General features: G+C 40.8%; 1 protein-coding gene across 2 annotated transcripts in view; it reads left to right on the forward strand.

Annotated features, from left to right (window-relative positions):
• Positions 1-23,555, forward strand: part of PARP8 (poly(ADP-ribose) polymerase family member 8) — a 319,726-nt gene that overhangs the window by 221,814 nt on the left and 74,357 nt on the right. For both annotated transcript variants that reach the window (XM_075839740.1, XM_075839730.1), the window contains exons 9-11: positions 1,300-1,390; positions 13,903-13,969; positions 17,372-17,494. In XM_075839740.1, coding sequence (XP_075695855.1) covers positions 1,300-1,390; positions 13,903-13,969; positions 17,372-17,494 — 281 coding nt within the window. The remainder of the gene's footprint in view (positions 1-1,299; positions 1,391-13,902; positions 13,970-17,371; positions 17,495-23,555) is intronic.

Below are 23,555 nucleotides of genomic sequence, written 5' to 3' on the forward strand. Positions count from 1 at the left end.
TATCTTCTGGTTCATCAGGGGGTGTGTGAGCCTCACGCCTTGATAAATCATATGGCACAGCCCATTGCCATATGATTTATCAAGCCGTGAGGCTCACACACTCCCTGATGAACCAGAACATATGGAGAAACGCGTTGGAGTATGACCTCTAGCATAACCACTATATCAGTATAGGGATAGGCTCCAGAGACAACGGGGTCATTCTTTTTGGAACGAGTGCCCAATATCATTGTCAACAGTAAGGGCTGAGAATCTAATTGTGGACTAGGTAGAATACCACTGTATACTCCGATGATCCTGATCAACCCTGTTATAAGCACTCTCAGTTACAAAACTAACTGAGGATTTGCTTCAGAGACAACGTGGTCGTTCTTGTAAGAACGAGTACCAGATACCGATGTCAACAAAGGGGCAGAAATTTTGTCTGGGGATTGACAAAATACCACTGTACAAACCTATGATCTTGAACTACCCTGCTATACTCACTCTGGGAACATTTATCCAACACTTATCAAGCTTAACACGCAGGCTGTATATGCAATAGGAGTACGACCTCTAACATAGCTATCATATCAGTACAGGGATAGGTTCCAGAAACAACGTGGTCATTCTTTTCAGAATGAGTGCCCGATATCGTTGTCAACAGTGAGGTCTGAGAATCCTTTTGTGGATTAGGTAGAATACCACTGTATACTCATGTGATCCCAATCAACCCTGTGATAAGCACTCTCAGTTACGGAACTAACTCGGGATTGACTTCAGAGACAACGTGGTCGTTCTTGTAAGAACGAGTACCAGACACCGTTGTCAACAGAGAGGGAAGAAATTTAGTCTGGGAATTGACAGGATACTACTGTACAACCCTATGATCCTAAACTACCCTGCTGTACTCATTCTGGGAACATCCATCCTATACTCAACAAGCCGAGTATGCAGGCTTTATATGCAATATATTATCACACACAACGATATTGTGATTCCATTTTTATGGGAAAAAATAAAAGTTATATTTTAGAAATTTATCCTCCCTCAATATATTTGTTACAAAGTTGGGAGGTATAACGGGAACCAGCCCGTTGATTCATTACTGGGAATAAACAAATAAAGTTGTTGCCTGTGCTGAGTCAACCCCTTTAAGGACCACCTCTTTTTGCAGTCTCTGTATCTTTGGTTATCACAGAATAGTCCATACATTGATGTTATCTAATACAAAGAACTTTAAATTTTTCTCTTTTGTTTTCTTCATGTAGCTGAGTTGAGTTATTTTGATGTTTCTGCATTTTTTCTTCCATCCATCAGGAAGAAATTGCTGTAGCATGGGATGTGATCCGCACAGAACCAATTGTAGTCCGTCTGCATTGTTCTCTAACACAGTATTTAAATGGCCCAGGTTAGTAGCTGTATTTCTTTATTAAGACCTGAAGGGGTATTCCCAATACAGTATGTGATTACGTATCGCTTGGATATGCTAAAATGTATTTATTCGACAGCTGGAAACCCCATCCATCACTAGAACGAAGGGGTCATTGCCTTCCTCTTTTTAAGAAAATGGGGCTGGGTGGCAGTGCTTCCACAGTGCAGGTAATGAGGAAGATGGTGGCCACGATCTAGTGCTAGATTGTAAATTACATGGAAAATATGCTTGTTTTACCCTTTTCTTAACCTCACAACCTCTTTTCCTTATCTTATATAAACACATTAGAGCTAATTTTTTAGGAAGCCAAAAAACCTATCTGTATTATTTTGGAGTGGGGGGGGGGGGGGGTTTGAGCAATTACAGGAAATCTACACAAGGAACAAGGAAATTGTGCAAACCCTGTGCAGGTGTTGGCCTGGTCAGATACCAACCTAGGACCCGAGTGCTTCACTGAGCCACTATGAATTTAATAATAATAAAATAATGTAAAGTGATAATTTATTTTTTTGGTATTTTATTGTGTAGTATAATAACATGTCTATCAGATATGTCATAAGAGTTAGGGTCCGTAAACTTGGATCAACACCAATATCCAGAATTGCTCACACTTGTAGGTTTCTGTAACCCCCTTGAGTTTATTTATCAGGAGGTCTTGCATGTACGGTCCTTTTAATTAAAAATGATACCTAGACTCATTGGTTCTGGACCTGAGTGGGCCACCACTTCTCAAACCACTACTCATGTGATCCTTATGAGATCTCTCTGATCGATGTGTCAGTAAATCTTATTATCAGGATACAACATTAAAATAAAAATAGTACTACGCACAGTAAAGGACATGAAGTCTTCTCCTAGCCCACAATAACCTTATTAAATTCTTTATCTGAGCAATTTCCATTTCACTGAAGCCATTATTCTATATCTCACTTATGAAACCTATTATGATCAAAACAATGATTTGAAATTCTGTACTTAGGATAGAGATTAATACCTAATTCCCTGGCTGCATGAGACAATGGTGATTGTAGTCAACTAGTTACACTCATGTAAATGTTTTCCATTTTGAATACTTACTTTATACAGGACAATGTTCAAAATCGAGACCATACTAGATGGAGTTCACTATTATGATCACAGATAATAAAGATCAATGATAGATCGTATTTACTCCTAAAATAACTCAACATACCAGTACCTAAGTCATTAACTCCTTCACCATATGCTGCTATATATGCTGCAACTGCTGATGCCCCGTGCAGTTGACACGCTTGCAGTGCTGCTTTAATGTGTGCAGCACTGCATTTTCATGTCTGCCGGCTCTCTCCCCAATGGAGTCCCCGACCAGAGCATTGCAAGCACTCTGGTCGGGGACACCCATCTTGGGAAAGCCCTTGACATCACTGCCCATATATAGACAGTGATGTAAAGGGCTTTGAGATGCTAGAGTGCACCCCCCCTGTAGATAGCACCACACTCCCCCTTGTATATAGTGCCACACTCCCCCCCCCTCTGTAGATAGCACCACTGGAACTCTCTCTAGAAGCGGAATCCCCAACCACAACGTTGCTGAGGCTCTGGCTGGGAATTCCGCTCATAGAGCGAGCCCCTGACGTCACTGTCCATATATGGACATCAGTGATGCCCGGAGCTCCTCCAGGAGCGGGGTATTGAGTGTAGAATCATGGGGGAAAATGTATTTATTTTTAGCACAAGGCCTTAACATAACAAAAAGTAAAAAAAGTGAAAGGGTCTGAAGACTTTCCGAATGCATTGTACATATGTATGCATATATATATATATATATATATATATATATATATATATATATATACATACACACACGTGTGTGTGTGTGTGTGTGTGTGTGTGTGTCTGTGTGTGTAAATTAGAAAAAAGTGTTAGTGATTGTCTTATAATAAAAATAAAAAAACATGGAATTAAACCAATCATGAATATGAAAGCATCATAAGTCTTGTAAAAAAAACACTAAGTCAAAATAGTTATAATATTCAAAGCCGTAGCAAGCAAAGATATTATCGTTTAAAGAAGAGCATATCAGAAATGGAAAATTTGATCCGGACACGTGCATTGATGACCCTTGGTCATGAAAGGGTTAATAATCCCTTAACCAGGTTCAGACTGGCCCAGTATACCAATGGATGCTCTGGTGCGCCCAAACTATAATACAGTAAAGGAAATTACATTGAAGTCAATAGCCTAATAGACCTCATTGACGATATGTAGAAATGAGCGGATTTCCCAAAATTTGATTCGGAACCAATTCGATCGAATTGGTTATGCCATTCAATTCAGTTAGAATAATTTTCTGCAAATCGCATGTGTCCCAATTGCCCTGAAAATCTGTGTCTGTCTCTCTGATGTTGTCAGGGTAGCTTCCTTCTCCCTGTTATTTCACACCGAATAACCACCTCCGTAAGTTGGAATCTGAGGGCATGCATGGAGAAAATATACCAGGCAGACAAGTTGGTACAGATCCTCCCTCAGTCAAGTAGGAAGTAAGAACTAAACTTTTTATTGAACAAAGAAAGAAACACAATCTCCCCCCTAGAGATGTGGGACGTGCTTAAGCCCCATTGGCTCCTCAGCTGTAAGTTCATCTGTACACTCCTCTTGCATTCCAGGGGCGGTGTCTCCATAGGCGTGTCCCTCATGCAGGCATCTTTGTATTCCATAGATCCAATCTCTTTGTGAAATATACTGATATATATACACATATATGTGAGGATAATATTTTTGCAAACAATATACATGGTAATGATCCCTGACAGTCCCCCCTAAAAATATTATTACTCTATCCCTGAGTCTTGCCTAGCAACCTACCACTGACCACTCGAACCAGGCGGGTAGGGGTTTTGGATTTCTTCACCAGCTTGAGACGAGCTACTCCTTATGAGTAACCCCCCTTTGAACCTGGACTTCCAAGGTTTCGGAGTGGTCCTAACTTTCCCTATTCTCCTCAGGATACAGGATGGTTGTCTTGGTATAATCTACAAACCGCTGCTGGTTGTAATATATATAATTAATCCAGTCTACATTTTATTAATGGTAATAATTGTCGCACTGTCACTTACTGTCCTAATGGAACTTTTACCCCTGCAGATATAACAGGTCATGTGCAGCATCTTCCCCAAATCTAAAGACACCCGGGTAACATAAACTCCGGGCTCTCATTGCTGCCATGTACTTCTTACACATGAGTGACAACAACCAGTGACCTTCACCTCACACCTCCACATAAAACTCCTCAGATCGTAATTTGCAGCACCGTGGCATATGTACACACATTATACTTATAAACCTCAGACAATATAAACAATAGGGCCTCAACTAATAATATAATGCTGTCACCAATCTCATGCTATCACCCTCTGGTTTTGGGTCCCATCAGTTCATTGCCAGTCCTGTACATCATCGTCCTCTTCTTCTCCTTCTTCTGTCTTCTGTCGAGTCAGACTGCACAGTGGTGTCCAGTGGGGGATTTATTATTATCCTCCAATTGGTCACTTACTTATTAAAACACTTGATACTGCTGACGGATTCACTCAGGTCTTTGGTCTTTACTTTACTTTGCTGATGTCATCAGGACTTGGTTTGGTCCTTCTCATCTTTCAGACACCGTCTCTTTTAGTATACGTCACCGGGCTGTACATAGCACTTCATGCTGTGAGCCTGGGGTGAGATCCCACGTAGACGGAGTAGTGGAGTTTTATTGTGACTACCACAAACCCTCTGCATCTGTCCTCTTCCTCCGGTAAGTTACTTGTCTGGGCGGCTGCTTAGAATTGTGACACTGCCGTCAGTTCATGACAAACGCGTTGTACTGGCTGAGGCTGCTCCTGCCGCATCTCAGTGATGGAGTTCATCATATTAAAAGTCTTCTAGTTCATGTTTACTGGCACTTGCCGGGACCCAAACCTTGTCAATTGTTAAAATAAATGCTAATCTGGTGATAACATCATCCGCATACACTATAAAAGTTGTTCTAAGTACATACAATAATAATGACAGGCCCTTAAACCACATCAAACAAACACCTTCATGTAAGAAAAAACTTCTCTGTTCCAATAGACAGGGCACCTAGAAGATGTGTAATTACTGGGTACATTGTATTTGAACTTGGTGTCACATTTTCCAGCAGGATTTATACCTTATTCTCAGCTGATTACCTGGAACATCTCCTATTCACAGAAATATACACAGATTCCACATGTTTATCTGCAAGTGTCTCAAACCAAATTTTCTCCCCCTACTCTGGTTCGTTTTACCTGGGAAGGCCTCTCAAGGTCTGTTCTCTTTGTGGGAGCCGGGTGTGATGATAAGGTTGGCACCGGTCTGCCAGGACTGTTCTGTAGGCAAATCAAACAGCTCTAACAGAATTTAGCAGCATCAGCTGTAAAGCCTGGGATATACCAATTAGATCTTACCACATCGATCCTTGCAGTCTTGGGGCATATGTGAGGTCATACACCATCAATGCAAGTGCCATCAAGAGTGCCTTGGGTGCTACCGGTTTACCTTCCTTTATCCGTCCACATTCTGTTAGAATCTGGTTCTCACGCCTTCCGCTAGTAGTTGGACACTTCCTGTGGAGAACAAGCTTTCCATCACATAATCAGTAATTGATCTTAATCAGATAATTAACTTGAAGAAAAACATTAACAATGACAGATTTATGTTAAACGTTCACACTGGGCAGTAACTAAAACTGATACCTACAAACTGATTCTTCTTCTCTTTATATATATATATATATATATATATATATATATATATATATATATATATATACATACACATATACACTGCACAGAATTCTCTGCTCTAAAATGTTCCTTTCACAACAAAACATTTTTGAAATGAGATTATGAGCTTCAGGCCGCCCTGAGAACAGGTCTACACACACGAGCGCATTGTCATACACTTCTACCTCAGGTCGTTGTATGTTCTGCAGTCGCTGGGATGGGTAATCTGGCCGGGCTGCACTTTTCACAGGTACCTTTGCTGTTTTACCTATGTCATGCCGTGCGCATGTCATGCCGGCTGCTACAAACCTAGTGGTGGCGTTATTGTATCCAGGGACAAGCCAATTTACTTATACCTGGCTGCACATACTCTTGTTGTCAGGTCTGTCTTCTCTTGCTCTCTCAATTGGCTTACCTGATGATCCAATAAAGTTCCTACTACCAATGGGCCCATAATTGTGGGCGATGCCAAAAGTGTACCTAGAGTTAGTGTAAATGTCGGCCGTCTTACCTTCTGCTAGGTTACAAGCCTCAGCGAGCACCTCCAGCTCTGCTCCTTGAGATGAACAAGAAGGTGAGAGTGGTTTCTGGATAATTAACTGGTGCCTCGTATCCTGTCTTGTACACCCTGTATATGATGAAGTATTTCTACATTACAAATTTACATTGGAAACCCATGTCACATATAGATAGAACATTTCAAAGGGGTGGCATCTTCATTCTCTAAAATAAAAACAAATGTTATACACTTCTCCACACTCATCTGATAATCCAGAACACTTTGAGAATCTCACTTTTATCAGGTTCCTTCCCTCCTAAATCTGTAAAGACTCATCTGTGGGTGACGTCACCTCGGCCCCTTGGGTCAATTTGCTGGAGGGGATGGTCTCTTACACAATACCTCATATTGGGTGGAGACCACAGCACAGCATACCCAGTGCCATATTTACTGTTCTGGAAGCATCTACACAGAAAAACCTCAACATTTAGGTTACTCTTATACACATTTAATCTGGATTATTCATTGAGGTCTCATACACATTTTGTAGATCTCCTGGAACCAAATTCATTAATTCAAAACAAACCAAAATTGTACCTCATCAGTTCCTTCACCATTCCCCCCTTTGTGGACTCTGCGAAAGTAATGTAGCAGGGTTCAAAACTACATCTCTTCAAGTTTAATGCCACTCCAGATATGAATGCATTCACGCTCTGGAACGCGCACAAGGCGTGCATTAGGGGGACTTTAATACGTATGGGCAGCAGGTTGAAAAAACAGCGGGAAAGAGATATACAGGGGACCATGGATGACATTCAAAGACTAGAAATACAAAATAAACAGAAACAATCACTCCAGGTCACTACTTCCTTGACGAATGCTCGCCTACATCTGAAACGCTTGCTCCTACAAAAACACGATAAGATGCTTAAAATAATGCATACCCGATACTACTCCCAGGATAATAAATCTGGGGCATTACTGGCACAGCGGTTGAAAACAATAGCCCTCAAATCACGAATACCAGTTATCAAACACCCCAACAACTCCCAACCTATCTACACACCTAGGGGTATTGCTAATGCCTTTCAAGCATATTATAAATCTCTATATAATCTCAAAGAAGATAGCACAACACCCCAACCCACGCGAGCGGGAATTAACTCCTTTCTTTCAAAAATTAAGCTGCCCTCTGTCTCGCAGGAACAATTAAATGCATTAAACCTCCCAATGAATAGGGAAGAAGTAAGTAAAGCTATTAAAAATCTTCCCCTCCATAAAGCTCCAGGCCCAGACGGTTTTTCAAATGATTACTATAAAAATTTTGAGGCCATCCTAATAGAACACATGCTACCAATGTTCAACCTGGCAATAACAACTGGATCGTTTCCTAAAGAGATGTTGACAGCTCTTATTGTCACGTTGCCTAAGCCTGGGAAGTCGACTGATTCCACCGCAAATTATAGACCTATTTCACTATTAAATGGGGATGTAAAAATCTATGCTAAAGTACTAGCTAATAGACTATTATCCATAATACCAATGTTAGTCAAAAATGATCAAACAGGATTTGTCATGGGTAGACAAGCTCCAGATAATACCAGAAGACTGTTATCTCTGTTGCAAATAGTAGAGACATCTATTTCCCCTGCGGTTTTCCTATCATTAGATGCAGAAAAAGCATTCGACAGGGTAAATTGGGAATACGCATTTTCAGTCCTGGAAAAATTTGGCCTGGTGGGTACAATACATAAAGCAATTCGAGCTCTGTACTCTAATCCCGCAGCGAAGGTGTATGTGAATAATACCCTATCGTCCCCATTTGACATCACTAATGGCACTAGACAGGGTTGCCCGCTCTCCCCGATATTTTTTATCTTGTCTATTGAACCCCTGGCGGAAATTATTCGGAACACCGCCGATATAACTGGGGTAGTAGTGGGCGAATCTTCACACAAAGTGGCATTATTCGCCGATGATGTTATGCTGGTGGGCACGAACCCCATGACCTCACTCAGGGCGACATTCAAGATTCTAGAGGAATATAGCCGGGTCTCATATTACAAACTGAATAGGGAAAAGTCGCAAATCCTTCCTATACACATACCCCAATCTATGCTCCTGACTTTAAAAAAAGAATTTATACTAGACTGGCGCAATACAGATATTTCATACTTGGGCGTTCATCTGACCTTTCCTTCTAACAAAATGTACCAAACAAATTTTCCCCCTGTGTTATCAGCCTTAAATGAGGACATATCCAAATATTCGAAATGTATAATTTCGTGGTTTGGGAGAGTGGCGGCTTACAAAATGCTGATCCTCCCTAAGCTCCTTTATCTGTTTCGGACTTTGCCGATTCATATTCCACAGTCCTTTTTCACACAAGCACAGAATATGCTCCTAAAATTTATATGGAATAACAAGCGTCCCCGAATAGCGACTAAAATCCTCACCAAACATAGGAGGGTTGGGGGACTGGGCTTACCTAATCTCAAAGATTACTACAAAGCCTTTTGGATCAGACGATATTCTGGTGGAATAATGCAGGGGATAAAAAATGGGTGGAGATTGAGGCCTCTATAGGTGGTTGCAAGTCCCTACAATCTCTTCTAATTAACAATTTATGGCAAAGACCCAATGAACCCACATTTCTCACGCCCATCATAGTCACAAATAGCATATGGCTCCAATTTGTATCCAAAATGGGACGGGACTCACAAGTCCCGTTAACTCAGATCCCTCTATCTTTCCTGGAGGATCAGATCCCAGATTTGGATCTGGAAAACAGGAAGGAGCGGGGGATTGATTCGGTACAGGATCTGTATGATAAGCATAACACTCTCCACTTCCAAAACCTCAGAGATAGATTTGGCCTTCCACACAAGGAATTCTATAGGTTTCTCCAGGTGAGAGATCTTCTTCAAAAAGTAGTCCCCAAGACCGGATATGTGGCAGGAAATATTATTAGACACCTGGCACACTCGGGAGGGAAGAAAAAGGGGATCTCGTTTTACTATAATCTTTTGGGGGGGAAAAGTATATTTGTGAAAACTGTGGCCATGTTGAAATGGGAAAGAGATCTGAAGATATCCGTCTCTGAGGAACAATGGGAAAGGGCACTTCATTGTATATATAAAATATTTCGTTGCACCTCATTTCAGGAGGCCATTATCAAAACTCACATGAGATGGTATTACACTCCCTCTAGACTTCATTTAATGTTTCCACACACTTCGATTTTTTGCTGGAGGAAATGCGGAGAGCCTGGGACCCTTTTACATACATTGTGGTCCTGCCCAGTTGTCCGAACTTTATGGGTAGCGGCACACCAAATAGCACAATCTGTGGTGGGTCTGCGCTTTCCTCTGGCACCGGAAATGGCGTTTCTACTAATAGGTATAGGAGATATCCCGACTAACGCACGGACAGTGGTAGCCCATATATATATGGCTACCAAACTAACCATTACCCGACATTGGAAATCCCCAATACAACCCCATGTGCTGGAAATCATAAATATAATTAACTCAACATATATGTATGAGAAACTGATAGCATCCCAACAGCATCAATATACCAAGTTCCAAATGTCATGGGAATGTTGGAAGCAGAGTTCTTATTATGGGGAATAGGAGAGGAGGGAGAGGAAGAAGAAGGCTCAGAGGGAACAAACCGAGACACAATCCAGAAGAGTGGGTACGTCACAACGCAAAACTAAAATCAGGCCTGGGAAGGGAACAAAGGCTGTACTATGCTATAAAGCAATTAATAGCAATATGTTATCAGGTAATTCTGTTTGTTTGCTTTAATTTTATGTTATCCTAGTATCTATGGATTTGTGAATGTCATTTTCAATGTAATGTTATACAAAAATTTGGAAAATAAAAACTTTTTTGATTTAAAAAAAACTACATCTCAACATAATAAGGTTGGGCACTCTATCTGGGGGGCACTAGATTAACCCCCTGCAATACACAACATCCTGGAACAAAAATGACTTTCTCCTGACAAAAATACATTTTATCTTTAAAATGACTTGCAACCATTTACCTGTAAAACATCTCACATTTTCCAAAATAACATTTAGGCAGCACTATAAGCACGCGCCTCATGTGTGAAAACAAAAACAAAACAATTGTAATTAGTTATTCAATAAAACGAATAATATTATATCTGGTAATATTAATTACTGCAAACCAATAAACTATATATAAGAATAGGGAACAGTGGGGGCACATACATTTTCAAGACCCCGTGTCTCACAATATCTGTAGTTTAATACATTTGAATTAACATCAAAACACATTAAATCTTATCACATCATTACACATAAATAAGCAGTGTAACTTTTATCATTTTTTTTTTTCTTCCGACATATCCAGCAGTCTGTAATATTTTCCTCGCTGGGCGAAGGTTAGGACAACAGCGCATGCGCAAAGATAAGAAACTTTCCTGTACACAGAAAAAAAGAAACTGATTTTAACCCCATACACAAAACACTAAGAATTTTAGGATTTTTTTTAGACATTACTGCTGTTAAAAATAAGAGGATACAATATAGATCTAAAATCAGTGCAATATTGTAATCACTTGTCTCAGTCCACGCCCTGTATATCAGTCTGCTGTTTCAGACTTTACACATGACACAGCCCCCATCCCCCACACAATCGCATTCTACAGGAGGGGGTCACACACTCACTCCTCACAGCTTCTATTCTCACAATCTTAACAACTTCAATGCCGGCAAAAATTCTCCCATACAATGAACCTTCAAGAGTCATACATCTATACAACACAAGAGAACGTATGTATCTGCAATCATTCATCACACTATTGTATAGGAATTAAACACATAATCTGTAACAGTGTCCAATCTGTCGGCCACCAGCTCTATATTATGATGACGTGTCTTTTCACCAGTGCACAGCGTCCTGCACCCTGGGACGGAATCTAGAATAGAAGAAAACACTGCAGCTTGTGTTACTGGCAACTCGTTACTGAGGGAAATGACAAAATTAACAAGGCTATCATTTCATACTGATTTGGTTGGGCCGGGCGTGACCTCATCAGGGGGTGGGAGGCAGCCTCTCCCACAGGAAGCACATTGCTCAGCTGTGAGGGGGGTTTTGCTTCCCACAATGAGGACACACTCAACATGAGGTACGGCCGCCATTACAGGGCGGCGACTGGTCCTGTGTTTTCTAATACATATAACATACAATGCCTTTCTTATTTCCAACTTCCCTTCGCTTCACCAAATCATATGAATAGGATCGTCCGGGCACGGGTGATCCTGATGATTTGAATATGGACCGTAAACCACCCATTCTAACCGTCATAAATTACGTGAAGAATATAAACAACTTTTGGTCTGCAACTCCCTGGTGACCGGTTTCACCATGGTCTGGCCAACATATTACCTACGACTTATCACACGACTTATCAGTGCGTTACACCCCGCGTGTACCTGTCCCACGACTTATCACATGACTTATCGCACATGTATGGTGCCCGCATGCCCACGTATAAGACAGGTTATAATACTATCCACGACTTACCGCACATGTATTGTGCCCACGTTCCCCTGTATAAGACAGGTTATATTTTCTATCTAGTCCCTAATTACCTAGAGGATGGTTAGTCGGGCACGACTAATTTCTTACGGGTTCGTGACCACACAGCGGGGATGTTGCCCCTGTCACCTGAGAGCTAATCCAGGCAACCGACAAGGGTTATACATATTCCCACAAGAACATCCACTAACACAGATAAGTCGAAGATTAATAAAATCAACTGACTTACCGTGTTATTGTGGAGGTGATCAGGCTCCTTCAGTGGGCAGTCCTGGGTCGTCTGTTTCACCCTGCGAGTGTCGGTTGTCCGGATTCCGAGATCCCCTCGAGTATGGCCCCACGTTTGGGTGCCAGTTGTCAGGGTAGCTTCCTTCTCCCTGTTATCTCACACCGAATAACCACCTCCGTAAGTTGGAATCTGAGGGCATGCGTGGAGAAAATATACCAGGCAGACAAGTTGGTACAGATCCTCCCTCAGTCAAGTAGGGAAAAAAAAACATGGAATTAAAGCAATCATGAAAATGAAAGCCTCATAAGTCTTGTAAAAAAAACACTAAGTCAAAATAGTTATAATATTCAAAGCCGTAGCAAGCAAATATATTATCGTTTAAAGAAGTGAATATCAGAAATGGAAAATTTGATCCGGACACGTGCATTGATGACCCTTGGTCATGAAAGGGTTAATAATCCCTTAACCAGGTTCAGACTGGCCCAGTATACCAATGGATGCTCTGGTGCGCCCAAACTATAATACAGTAAAGGAAATTACATTGAAGCCAATAGCCTAATAGACCTTATTGACGATATGTAGAAATGAGCGGATTTCCCAAAACTTGTTTCGGAACCAATTCGATCGAATTGGTTATGCCATTCAATTCAGTTAGAATAATTTTCGGCAAATCGCATGTGTCCCAATTGCCCTGAAAATCTGTGTCTGTCTCTCTGATGTTGTCAGGGTAGCTTCCTTCTCCCTGTTATCTCACACCGAATAACCACCTCCGTAAGTTGGAATCTGAGGGCATGCATGGAGAAAATATACCAGGCAGACAAGTTGGTACAGATCCTCCCTCAGTCAAGTAGGAAGTAAGAACTAAACTTTGTATTGAACAAAGAAAGAAACACAATCTCCCCCCTAGAGATGTGGGACGTGCTTAAGCCCCATTGGCTCCTCAGCTGTAAGTTAATTTGTACACTCCTCTTGCATTCCAGGGTCGGTGTCTCCATAGGCGTGTCCCTCATGCAGGCTCCTTTGTGTTCCATAGATCCAATCTTTTTGTGAAATATACTGATATATATATATACATATATGTGAGGATAATATTTTTGCAAACAATATACATGGTAATGATCCCTGACATTGTCTTTTAGGACTGTATTGAACCCCTTCCGTGCTCTTTAAAGCCAAGCCAGCATTAGTAATGTCATTCATCTATACCATGCATGATTGTCTGTGCCAGACAAAGGCGTAGGTTTAAAATTCCAGACCACATGTGTTTTTTGCATGAATACTTTCTCCAATTCTATCATGATTTGGTGTAAGGATCCATCAGAATGCCATATGCTTTGTACTTAAATTTCTGTTTTCTGAATCTCATAAATATTGAATGATGTTATGTATATAGTACCGTAATATCACCTGTTTTCCAGTGCCAACGGTGGACGTGTTTCAGATATCTACAAAAGAGAAATTCGGTTTAGGACACCAGCTGAAAAAGTAAGTTGAAGAAAGTCCCAAAATATAATCTAATGTAACTAAAGAGCCATAGACACTTCATGTGCTGCTGTATGGTGACTCAGTACAGCAAAGAATTACAGAGATATTCTTTCCTAGAAGCAATGCTTGTGGGGAAAAATAACTCTGCAATATGGCATCTAATGTATGGATATGATTTTTTTTTGGTCGGATTCCATATGTATCTCACAGAAAAAACAATGTATGGAATCAAAGCATACAGTAGTACAGTATTGCCCTATAGACTTCTCTCGGTGCTGTAATACAGCTTGTACGGAGGTACAATACAGCTATGTGCATGACGCCTTATAGCCTGATTCAAATCCTGCCGATCGATTAGCTAATTGATTCATGATCCGCCTGCCATTAGCATACATTGGGAAAATTGATTTGACATGTTTGTTGTTTACTTTTGCTAAGTCAAAGTATATTATCAGCAAATTCTGAAAAATCATTAAATCAGGCAAATCAGCAAATCCGGTGGATCGATTCGCTCATTTGTAATTATAATTTGCTTATATTGTAATTGGCATGTAATGAAGCATTGGCTGGTTGCAGCTTTAGTGAGAGACCTGGCACCTTACTGTATATAATATATTAGGCAAATGGATAAATAGCAATGTTATAGTAATCCCTGCTATTGGGTATCATTTTAAATGCTCTCTGTCAGCTAGCTGTCAGAACTAGAGGTTTAGCTGGGGGGGGGGGGGTCCAAGTTGTAGTCACATCGGCACCATGGCGCTTGACAGGACTCTCTTCCATATAAGATTACATTAGTATTATAAATGGTACATTATAATTGTTGTCCTATTATGTCAGGCCCCAGTAGCTTTGCCCTATTACTGTGCTTGGAGCACCAGTAATACATTACCGGATTTTCATATACTGTAGCTAACCATCAGCAGAATATAGTCCCTCAGGGGACTGTACAAGGAGCCAGGTAGCCAATGCAGCTAGGAATTTGCTATTATTGCAACTTATTTTCTAATGATGTCTATAAAAGACCCTGAAACAAATTGAAATGGGTTCCTAGTGGGGTTTTACTGACTCCTATAGTCTAGAATATTGTTGTGTAAAAACAGCTATTTCTACTGATAGTTTTGCAACTGTGGGGAATGTCAGATTACTCATAGGCTATAGTCATATCGTTTCCACGGCTGGAGGAAGCGGTTACAATAGTTACATTATATTAGGGAATTGTTGTATATATCATTTAAGGCTGCACTATATGGGTTATTATTTATATTTGTTCCTTATAGTTAAAGAGGTTTTCCAAACTCTAAAAAAAATATTCCTACAGGCTCACAATATTAAAATTAAACTTTATAATATCAGTGCCTTGCAAAAGCATTCAAATCCCCTTCCCCCTTGGTGTTTTTACTGTTTCACAACCTTGAATTAAAATAGATTTTTGGGATGCTTGTACCATTTGATTTACACAACAATCCTACCACTTTGTAGGTGCAAAATATTTTTTACTGTGACACAAACAATAATTGAGAGAAAAAACAGAGAACAAGAATGTGCCTAACTATTCACCCCCCTGACAGTCAATACTTTGTGGAGCACCTCTTTCTGCAATTACAGATGTAAGTCTCTTGGGGTACAGTTGTCTCTATTGTTTCCCCCTGTTCCAGACAAAACGGCTCCAACTCCTTCCAGTTAGATGGTTGTGTTGGTGTACAGCCGTCCTCAAGTCATGCCACAGATTATCAATTGTATTGAGGCTCGTACTTTGACTAGGACATTCCAAGACATTTACAGGTTTCCCCTTAAACCCCTCCAGTGTAGTTTTAGCATTGTGTTTAGGATCATTGTCCTACTGGAAGGTGAACCTCCGTCCCAGTCTCAAATCTCTGGCAGACTGAAACAGGTTTCCCTCAAGAATTGCCCTGTATTTACTGCCACCCATCTTTTCTCCAATCCTGACCAGTTCTCCAGTCCCTGCCGATGAAAAGCATCCCCACATCATAATACTGCCACCACCATGCTTCACTGGGGGAATGGTGTTCTTGGGGGGATGGGAAGTGTTGGGTTTGCACCACACATTTCCCATGATGGCCAAAACGTTCAGTTTTAGTCTCATCTGACCGGAGAACCTTCTTCTGTTTGGCGAACTCAAAATCTGTTATCTTATGTTTTTCTTTTAACAATGGCTTTTTTTCTGTCCACTCTTCCATAAAGCCCCACTGTGTGGAATGTACGGCTTATAGTGGTCCTACGGGCAGATATTTCAATCTCCACTGTGGATTTTTGGAGCTCCTTCAGTGTTATCATTGGTGCTTTCATTGAAACTCTTATTAATGGCCTCCATGCCAGGTCTGTGAGTTTTGGTGGGCAGCCTGCTCTTGTCAGTTGTGCCATATTTTTTCCATTTTGTTATAAATATTTAATGGTGCTCCATGGGATGTTCTACTAAGTTTTCTACTATATTGTACTATATTTACCTTTAAAATGAGAGATGAATGAATCTTTCAAAATCCACCAATTGTCTGCATATTTCTATTATGGAGCCATATTTGCGGCATATAAGATAATGGAGACAGATAAACAGATCCATATTCCAGCCGCTATTGACTTAAATGCAGAAAATATGGCTCTGTAATAGAACATTTAATCGTGGTTGAAACATCGATAAGGCAGATTCTCTCATCTGTATTCTGCACCACCATCAGTCATCAGGCCAATTCCTATTCTCATCATTGTGCCACGTCACCTAACATGACTGTTGCAGCGAATAGCTAAATGCCACTTCCCCAGGGCATTCATTGATTGGCTGCGGCGCTCACGTAGCTTGGTGTAACTTGGCGCTGGTGAACCCAGTTGACCAGCAGTGTGGGCATGGTGTCAAATTTTAAAGGTAAGTATATTGTAAAGTTTATTTAATACTGTGAACCTGAAGTAACCTAATCCTAGTGAGGGACGGGGGAGTGTTTGGATAGCGCCTTTAAGGGAGAACTCCGGGCACAGCTGCACTGTACTAAAATAACCTTCCTTATGGTATAATCTGTGCCCCCTCTACCTCTGATGATTAATGTTCTGATAACCAGGAATCCAAACCCTAAGGTAATCTGAATGAATACAGCGAGTGATGTTCTATTCATTTCTAATGTTTGCTAAACTTCATGGCTCAGTCTATTCAGAGTCCTCCAGGGTGGTAGTCTCTATAGACCAGAAGGTGTTAACCATCCGCTGCAGGGGCGAGTGCGGTAAAATCTATGGGGGCCCCTGACACAGAGCCTACGGCTTAAGCTGATGAGTTGGGGAGGGGGTTTGTTTTAGTAAAAAGATTTTGCCTGGAGTTCTCTTTCTAAATAGAAGGCTTTCAAGCTTTGCACAAAGAGGGACGTCTTTAAACAGATGCTGCTTTTGATGTGTGCACAGAATCATGCAGACATTTGTGACACAGCAATGGAAACAGAGCAAAGAAAAATCAAACTGTTCGCACAAGAAGATATCGGACAAGAAGGTGAAGTCTCCGCTGCACATTTTTTCTACATTGCGCAGGTAATGTGCCCTTTAAACTTGTCATGTTGGGACACCGTCTTATAATGTGTCTGTGTAATGAATCTCTGTAGTGTGAATGTCACCGTCCATTTACTGACTGACTGTAGTAACCATAAACCAGTCGATTAGTTCTGGGTCGGACACAGACAGCACAGGGCTCCTGTGCAAGAACAGTGTATGGACCCCTGTGCAAGAACAGTATATGGACCCCTGTGCAAGAACAGTATATGGGCCCCTGTGTAAGAACAGTATATGGGCCCCTGTGCAAGAACAGTATATGGGCCCCTGTGTAAGAACAGTATATGGACCCCTGTGCAAGAACAGTGTATGGGTCCCTGTGTAAGAACAGTGTATGGGCCCCTGTGTAAGAACAGTATATGGGCCCCTGTGCAAGAACAGTATATGGGCCCCTGTGTAAGAACAGTATATGGGCCCCTGTGCAAGAACAGTATATGGGCCCCTGTGTAAGAACAGTATATGGACCCCTGTGCAAGAACAGTGTATGGGCCCCTGTGTAAGAACAGTGTATGGGCCCCTGTGCAAGAACAGTATATGGACCCCTGTGCAAGAACAGTATATGTGCCCCTGTGTAAGAACAGTATATGGGCCCCTGTGTAAGAACAGTGTATGGGTCCCTGTGCAAGAACAGTATATGGGCCACTGTGCAAGAACAGTATATGGGCCCCTGTGTAAGAACAGTATATGGACCCCTGTGCAAGAACAGTATATGGACCCCTGTGCAAGAAGAGTATATGGGCCCCTGTGTAAGAACAGTATATGGACCCCTGTGCAAGAACAGTATATGGGCCCCTGTGTAAAAACAGTATATGGGTCCCTGTGCAAGAACAGTATATGGACCCCTGTGCAAGAACAGTATATGGGCCCCTGTGTAAGAACAGTATATGGGCCCCTGTGCAAGAACAGTATATGGGCCCCTGTGTAAGAACAGTATATGGGCCCCTGTGTAAGAACAGTATATGGGCCCCTGTGCAAGAACAGTATATGGGCCCCTGTGTAAGAACAGTGTATGGGCCCCTGTGCAGGAACAGTATATGGACCCCTGTGCAAGAACAGTATATGGGCCCCTGTGCAAGAACAGTATATGGGCCCCTGTGTAAGAACAGTATATGGGCCCCTGTGTAAGAACAGTATATGGGCCCCTGTGCAAGAACAGTATATGGACCCCTGTGCAAGAACAGTATATGGGCCCCTGTGCAAGAACAGTATATGGGCCGCTTGCTCTCCAATATTTCATCATAAATCACCCCCTTATGTCCCTCTAACAATCTACCAGTAAGTGTGAGCCATAAATTTCATCATCTCAGGCATTTACATGCAATATAACAGACAGAAGATGGCTGCTTTAAGGTGACAGTAGGCCCCTTTACTTACTGGGCCCCTATGCAGATGCACAGGTTGCATCAATGGTATGTCCGCCCCTGGATTTGTTTCCTGACAGGTTTTAATAAAAAAATTCTGCCACTTTCCAGTATACAATGTGCTTCAATTCTCCACCAGATCTCTGTTTGCTTTCAGTGTATAAGAACATTCTTATTTACATCGAGAGGATGAAAACCTGTAGAGAGGTAGATTTAGTTGTATCCAGTCTGGTCTATACATCAGCAGCGCAAATCCTTTTTTTATCCTGATAGTTTGCTACAATGTATCAGTGTAGACAGAATATAACATCCTCTAAGTATATAACAAGTCTAAGCTGTTTTGCTCACAGAGGATTGAATAGACCAGATAAAATTGTAGCAACTGCTATAGAGTTCTGTGCAGATAGTCAGCCTCTGATGTAAACAAGAATGTTTTTATTCACTGGAAGCAAACAGGCATCTTGAAAATTACAAATGTTGAAACACTAAGGCCGTGTTCACATGGAGTTTTAAATGCAGGCAGAAAAAAATGTGACTCAGAATTCCTTCAGGGATTTTGAGGCAGATTTTGAACTGTCTGCACTTTTTTTTACACGTTTTGGTTTTTCTTGCGGCATTTTTTGGGCAAAAAATTAAGAGAAAAGCGCTCAGAAACGCTCGGATGGATAGATAGATAGATAGATAGATAGATAGATAGATAGATAGATAGATAGATAGATAGATAGATAGATAGATAGATAGATAGATATGAGAGATAGATAGATAGATAGATAGATAGATAGATAGATAGATAGATAGATAGATAGATAGATAGATAGATAGATAGATAGATAGATAGATAGATAGATAGATGAATAGATAGATATGAGATAGATAGATAGATAGATAGATAGATAGATAGATAGATAGATAGATAGATAGATAGATAGATAGATGATAGATAGATAGATAGATAGATAGATAGATAGATAGATAGATAGATAGATAGATAGATAGATAGATAGATTATGAGATAGATAGATATGAGATAGATAGATATGAGATAGATAGATATAAGATAGATAGATATGAGATAGATAGATATGAGATAGATAGATATGAGATAGATAGATAGATAGATAGATAGATAGATAGATAGATAGATAGATAGATAGATAGATAGATAGATAGATAGATAGATAGATAGATAGATAGATATGAGATAGGTAGGTAGATGATAGATAGATAGATAGATAGATAGATAGATAGATAGATAGATAGATACATAGATAGATAGATAGATAGATAGATAGATAGATAGATAGATAGATAGATAGATAGATAGATAGATAGATAGATAGATAGATTATGAGATAGATAGATATGAGATAGATAGATATGAGATAGATAGATATAAGATAGATAGATAGATATGAGATAGATAGATATGAGATAGATAGATAGATAGATAGATAGATAGATAGATAGATAGATAGATAGATAGATAGATAGATAGATAGATAGATAGATAGATATGAGATAGGTAGGTAGATGATAGATAGATAGATAGATAGATAGATAGATAGATAGATAGATAGATAGATAGATAGATAGATAGATAGATAGATAGATAGATAGATAGATAGATATGAGATAGGTAGGTAGATGATAGATAGATAGATAGATAGATAGATAGATAGATAGATAGATAGATAGATAGATAGATAGATAGATAGATAGATAGATAGATTATGAGATAGATAGATATGAGATAGATAGATATGAGATAGATAGATATAAGATAGATAGATATGAGATAGATAGATATGAGATAGATAGATGATAGATAGATAGATAGATAGATAGATAGATAGATAGATAGATAGATAGATAGATAGATAGATAGATAGATAGATAGATAGATAGATAGATAGATAGATAGATAGATGAATAGATAGATATGAGATAGATAGATAGATAGATAGATAGATAGATAGATAGATAGATAGATGATAGATAGATAGATAGATAGATAGATAGATAGATAGATAGATAGATAGATAGATAGATAGATAGATAGATAGATAGATAGATAGATAGATAGATAGATATGAGATAGGTAGGTAGATGATAGATAGGTTCCCAAGGAGTAAGCAGCACTGAACATGAGCTCCTGAGTCTACATCAATATATACCTTGTAATGAGCAAACTGTAAGGCATAACCTGGATAATACAGACTCCATGGAAGACAGGAGGAAGCAGGACTAAAAGTTCTTCATGAAAAATAAGAAATGTAAAGATTTGAAAGAAAAAACAAGAATTTTGCTTAGAGGACAGACTGCAGCAGAGAACATCAAGTCTGACCGAGTCCAGAGAACTGAGCATCCAAAAGGTAAGAACTTCCTGCAACACCAACACAATCCTACTAGAGAGAAAACACCATAGATATAAGGATTTATCTAAAAATGGAAAATCACAACTTAGAACAAGAAATGCAGAATAAAGTAAATGTCCATAAGACGGAGTTTGGGATAGAAGATTCAGACAACAGGGGGTCAGGCACCTTGGAGATCACATACTCCGAAGAGCAGAGGAGCATTCAAGCGAGGAAAGCAGTAAAACATGCCACAATCAGACACAATCCAGAGACACTTTTTGCTGACTTTACCTCTAAAGAAGAAGTCAAGAGGAAAACAAATGTATTATTCTACACTGAGCACTGCTCCGCCTGGCACACAGCCCTGTGCCAGCACTATAAGGACATATCAAAGTGTGGCATCAATAAGGGCCGACAGATCAGAATAAAAGACCCAGGAAATGATGGGAGTATTACACTTACCATAAGTCTATACAATAACGGCAACGTTCTCATACAAGGCAATGAGGACAAGCTAGAGGAATTCCAAGAAATCTTTCATCATATTAAAGACCAGGCCCAAACTTACAAAGAACAACAAACTCCAGCAACCCAGACCAGAGATGGACATACAGAGACAATCTCCAGCGACACCCCCGCTGCCCCATGTCCCAATGTCCCACACCCCTCACCCGACACCCTCAGAGACTGTTTATCTCAATTAGAAAGAGACTTTGTACAATTCAAAGAAGAACTTCAAAGAAATCTCGGTGACAAAAACACAAATGACCAAGTAATTAAAGAGATAAACAAACTGAAGTGTGAACATGCATCAGCTCTGCAGGAAATACAATGTACACTCCGAGAGCTGCAACAAGAAAATACAAAGCTCAGATTAGAGATAGAAAATCTAAAACCACAAACACAAAGTCTAGGAGCAAGGGAGAGCGCTGACATAAGGACTGCCAATGACCAGGGCGCTAGTACATCAAATCACCCAAACCCAATAAATATTCCTGAAATTAATGAAAACAAACTAGGAGAAAACAGAGCGATACAAGTGGGTACAAAGCCGACCGCCAACCAATCCTCCAGCACAGAACCACAGCAGCACCACATAACACCACCAAGCAGGACCCAGGACACAAGCATCAGACAAGCCACCCGCAAGTCACAATGTCCTGATACTGTCCTAATAATTGACTCAAATGGCAAATACCTTAATTCACGGCGACTCTTCCCAGGAAAAAGGGTCAGTAAAATTCACTGTGCAACTATCCAACAAGTCACATCAGTCATCAATAACCCACATTTTACCAATCCAAACCATCTCATTATACACACGGGTACAAACAACCTCCAAGACCAGCAACAGCAGATTGCAGAACAACTGACCCAACTAGCAAAGACGGCACAACAAAAGTTCCCTGACAGTAAAATAATTATATCATCCGTGCTCCCAAGAAAAGATGTACCCAACGAGATCACCCAGGCCATCAACACAGAGCTGGCAGCGAACATCAGCTCAATGTCAAACATCAGCCTGGCACAACACCCCTCCATAGAGCAGCACCACCTGTATGATGACAAACACCTCAACTAACGAGGGGTCAGCCTTCTGGCCAAAGAACTGAAAGACATTGTGCTGAACAGACCCCCCAGACCTGGACCCCACACCAGCCAAAGCCAAAACATGGAGACATCACTAACAATGAAAAGACCTCAAACTCCACACACCTCACTACACCCAGGAGAAAAAACCCTTTACCCAAGGTCAGACCAACAGAGGCAAAAGCCATGGAGAAAACCCCCTGCCTCACACAGAGACACGCAGAGCAGAGACATGGAGGAAACCCCCTGCCTCACACAGAGACACACAGAGCAGAGACATGGAGGAAACCCCCTGCCTCACACAGAGACACACAGAGCAGAGACATGGAGGAAACCCCCTGCCTCACACAGAGACACGCAGAGCAGAGACATGGAGGAAACACCCTGCCTCACACAGAGACACGCAGAGCAGAGACATGGAGGAAACCCCCTGCCTCACACAGAGACACGCAGAGCAGAGACATGGAGATGATAAAGACCCTGCTCAGCACTCTATGTAAAAAACTAATGTGACTGTACAACACGAGAACATCTACAACACATCCAACAGTCACATCTCCAGCCCGTCCTACACAGCGCCGCTCATTACAAGGTATATGGACACACAATGACGTCCTTTATAATCAGCAGCTGGAATATTCAAGGCCTCAACGCCTCAGCCTTTGGATGCAAAATTAACGATCCAGACTTCATCCAAAGACTGAAAAATATCGATATACAAATCCTCCTGGAAAC

Source organism: Rhinoderma darwinii, chromosome 1 (genome assembly GCF_050947455.1).
Source record: "Rhinoderma darwinii isolate aRhiDar2 chromosome 1, aRhiDar2.hap1, whole genome shotgun sequence".
NCBI classification, from domain to species: domain Eukaryota; kingdom Metazoa; phylum Chordata; class Amphibia; order Anura; family Rhinodermatidae; genus Rhinoderma; species Rhinoderma darwinii.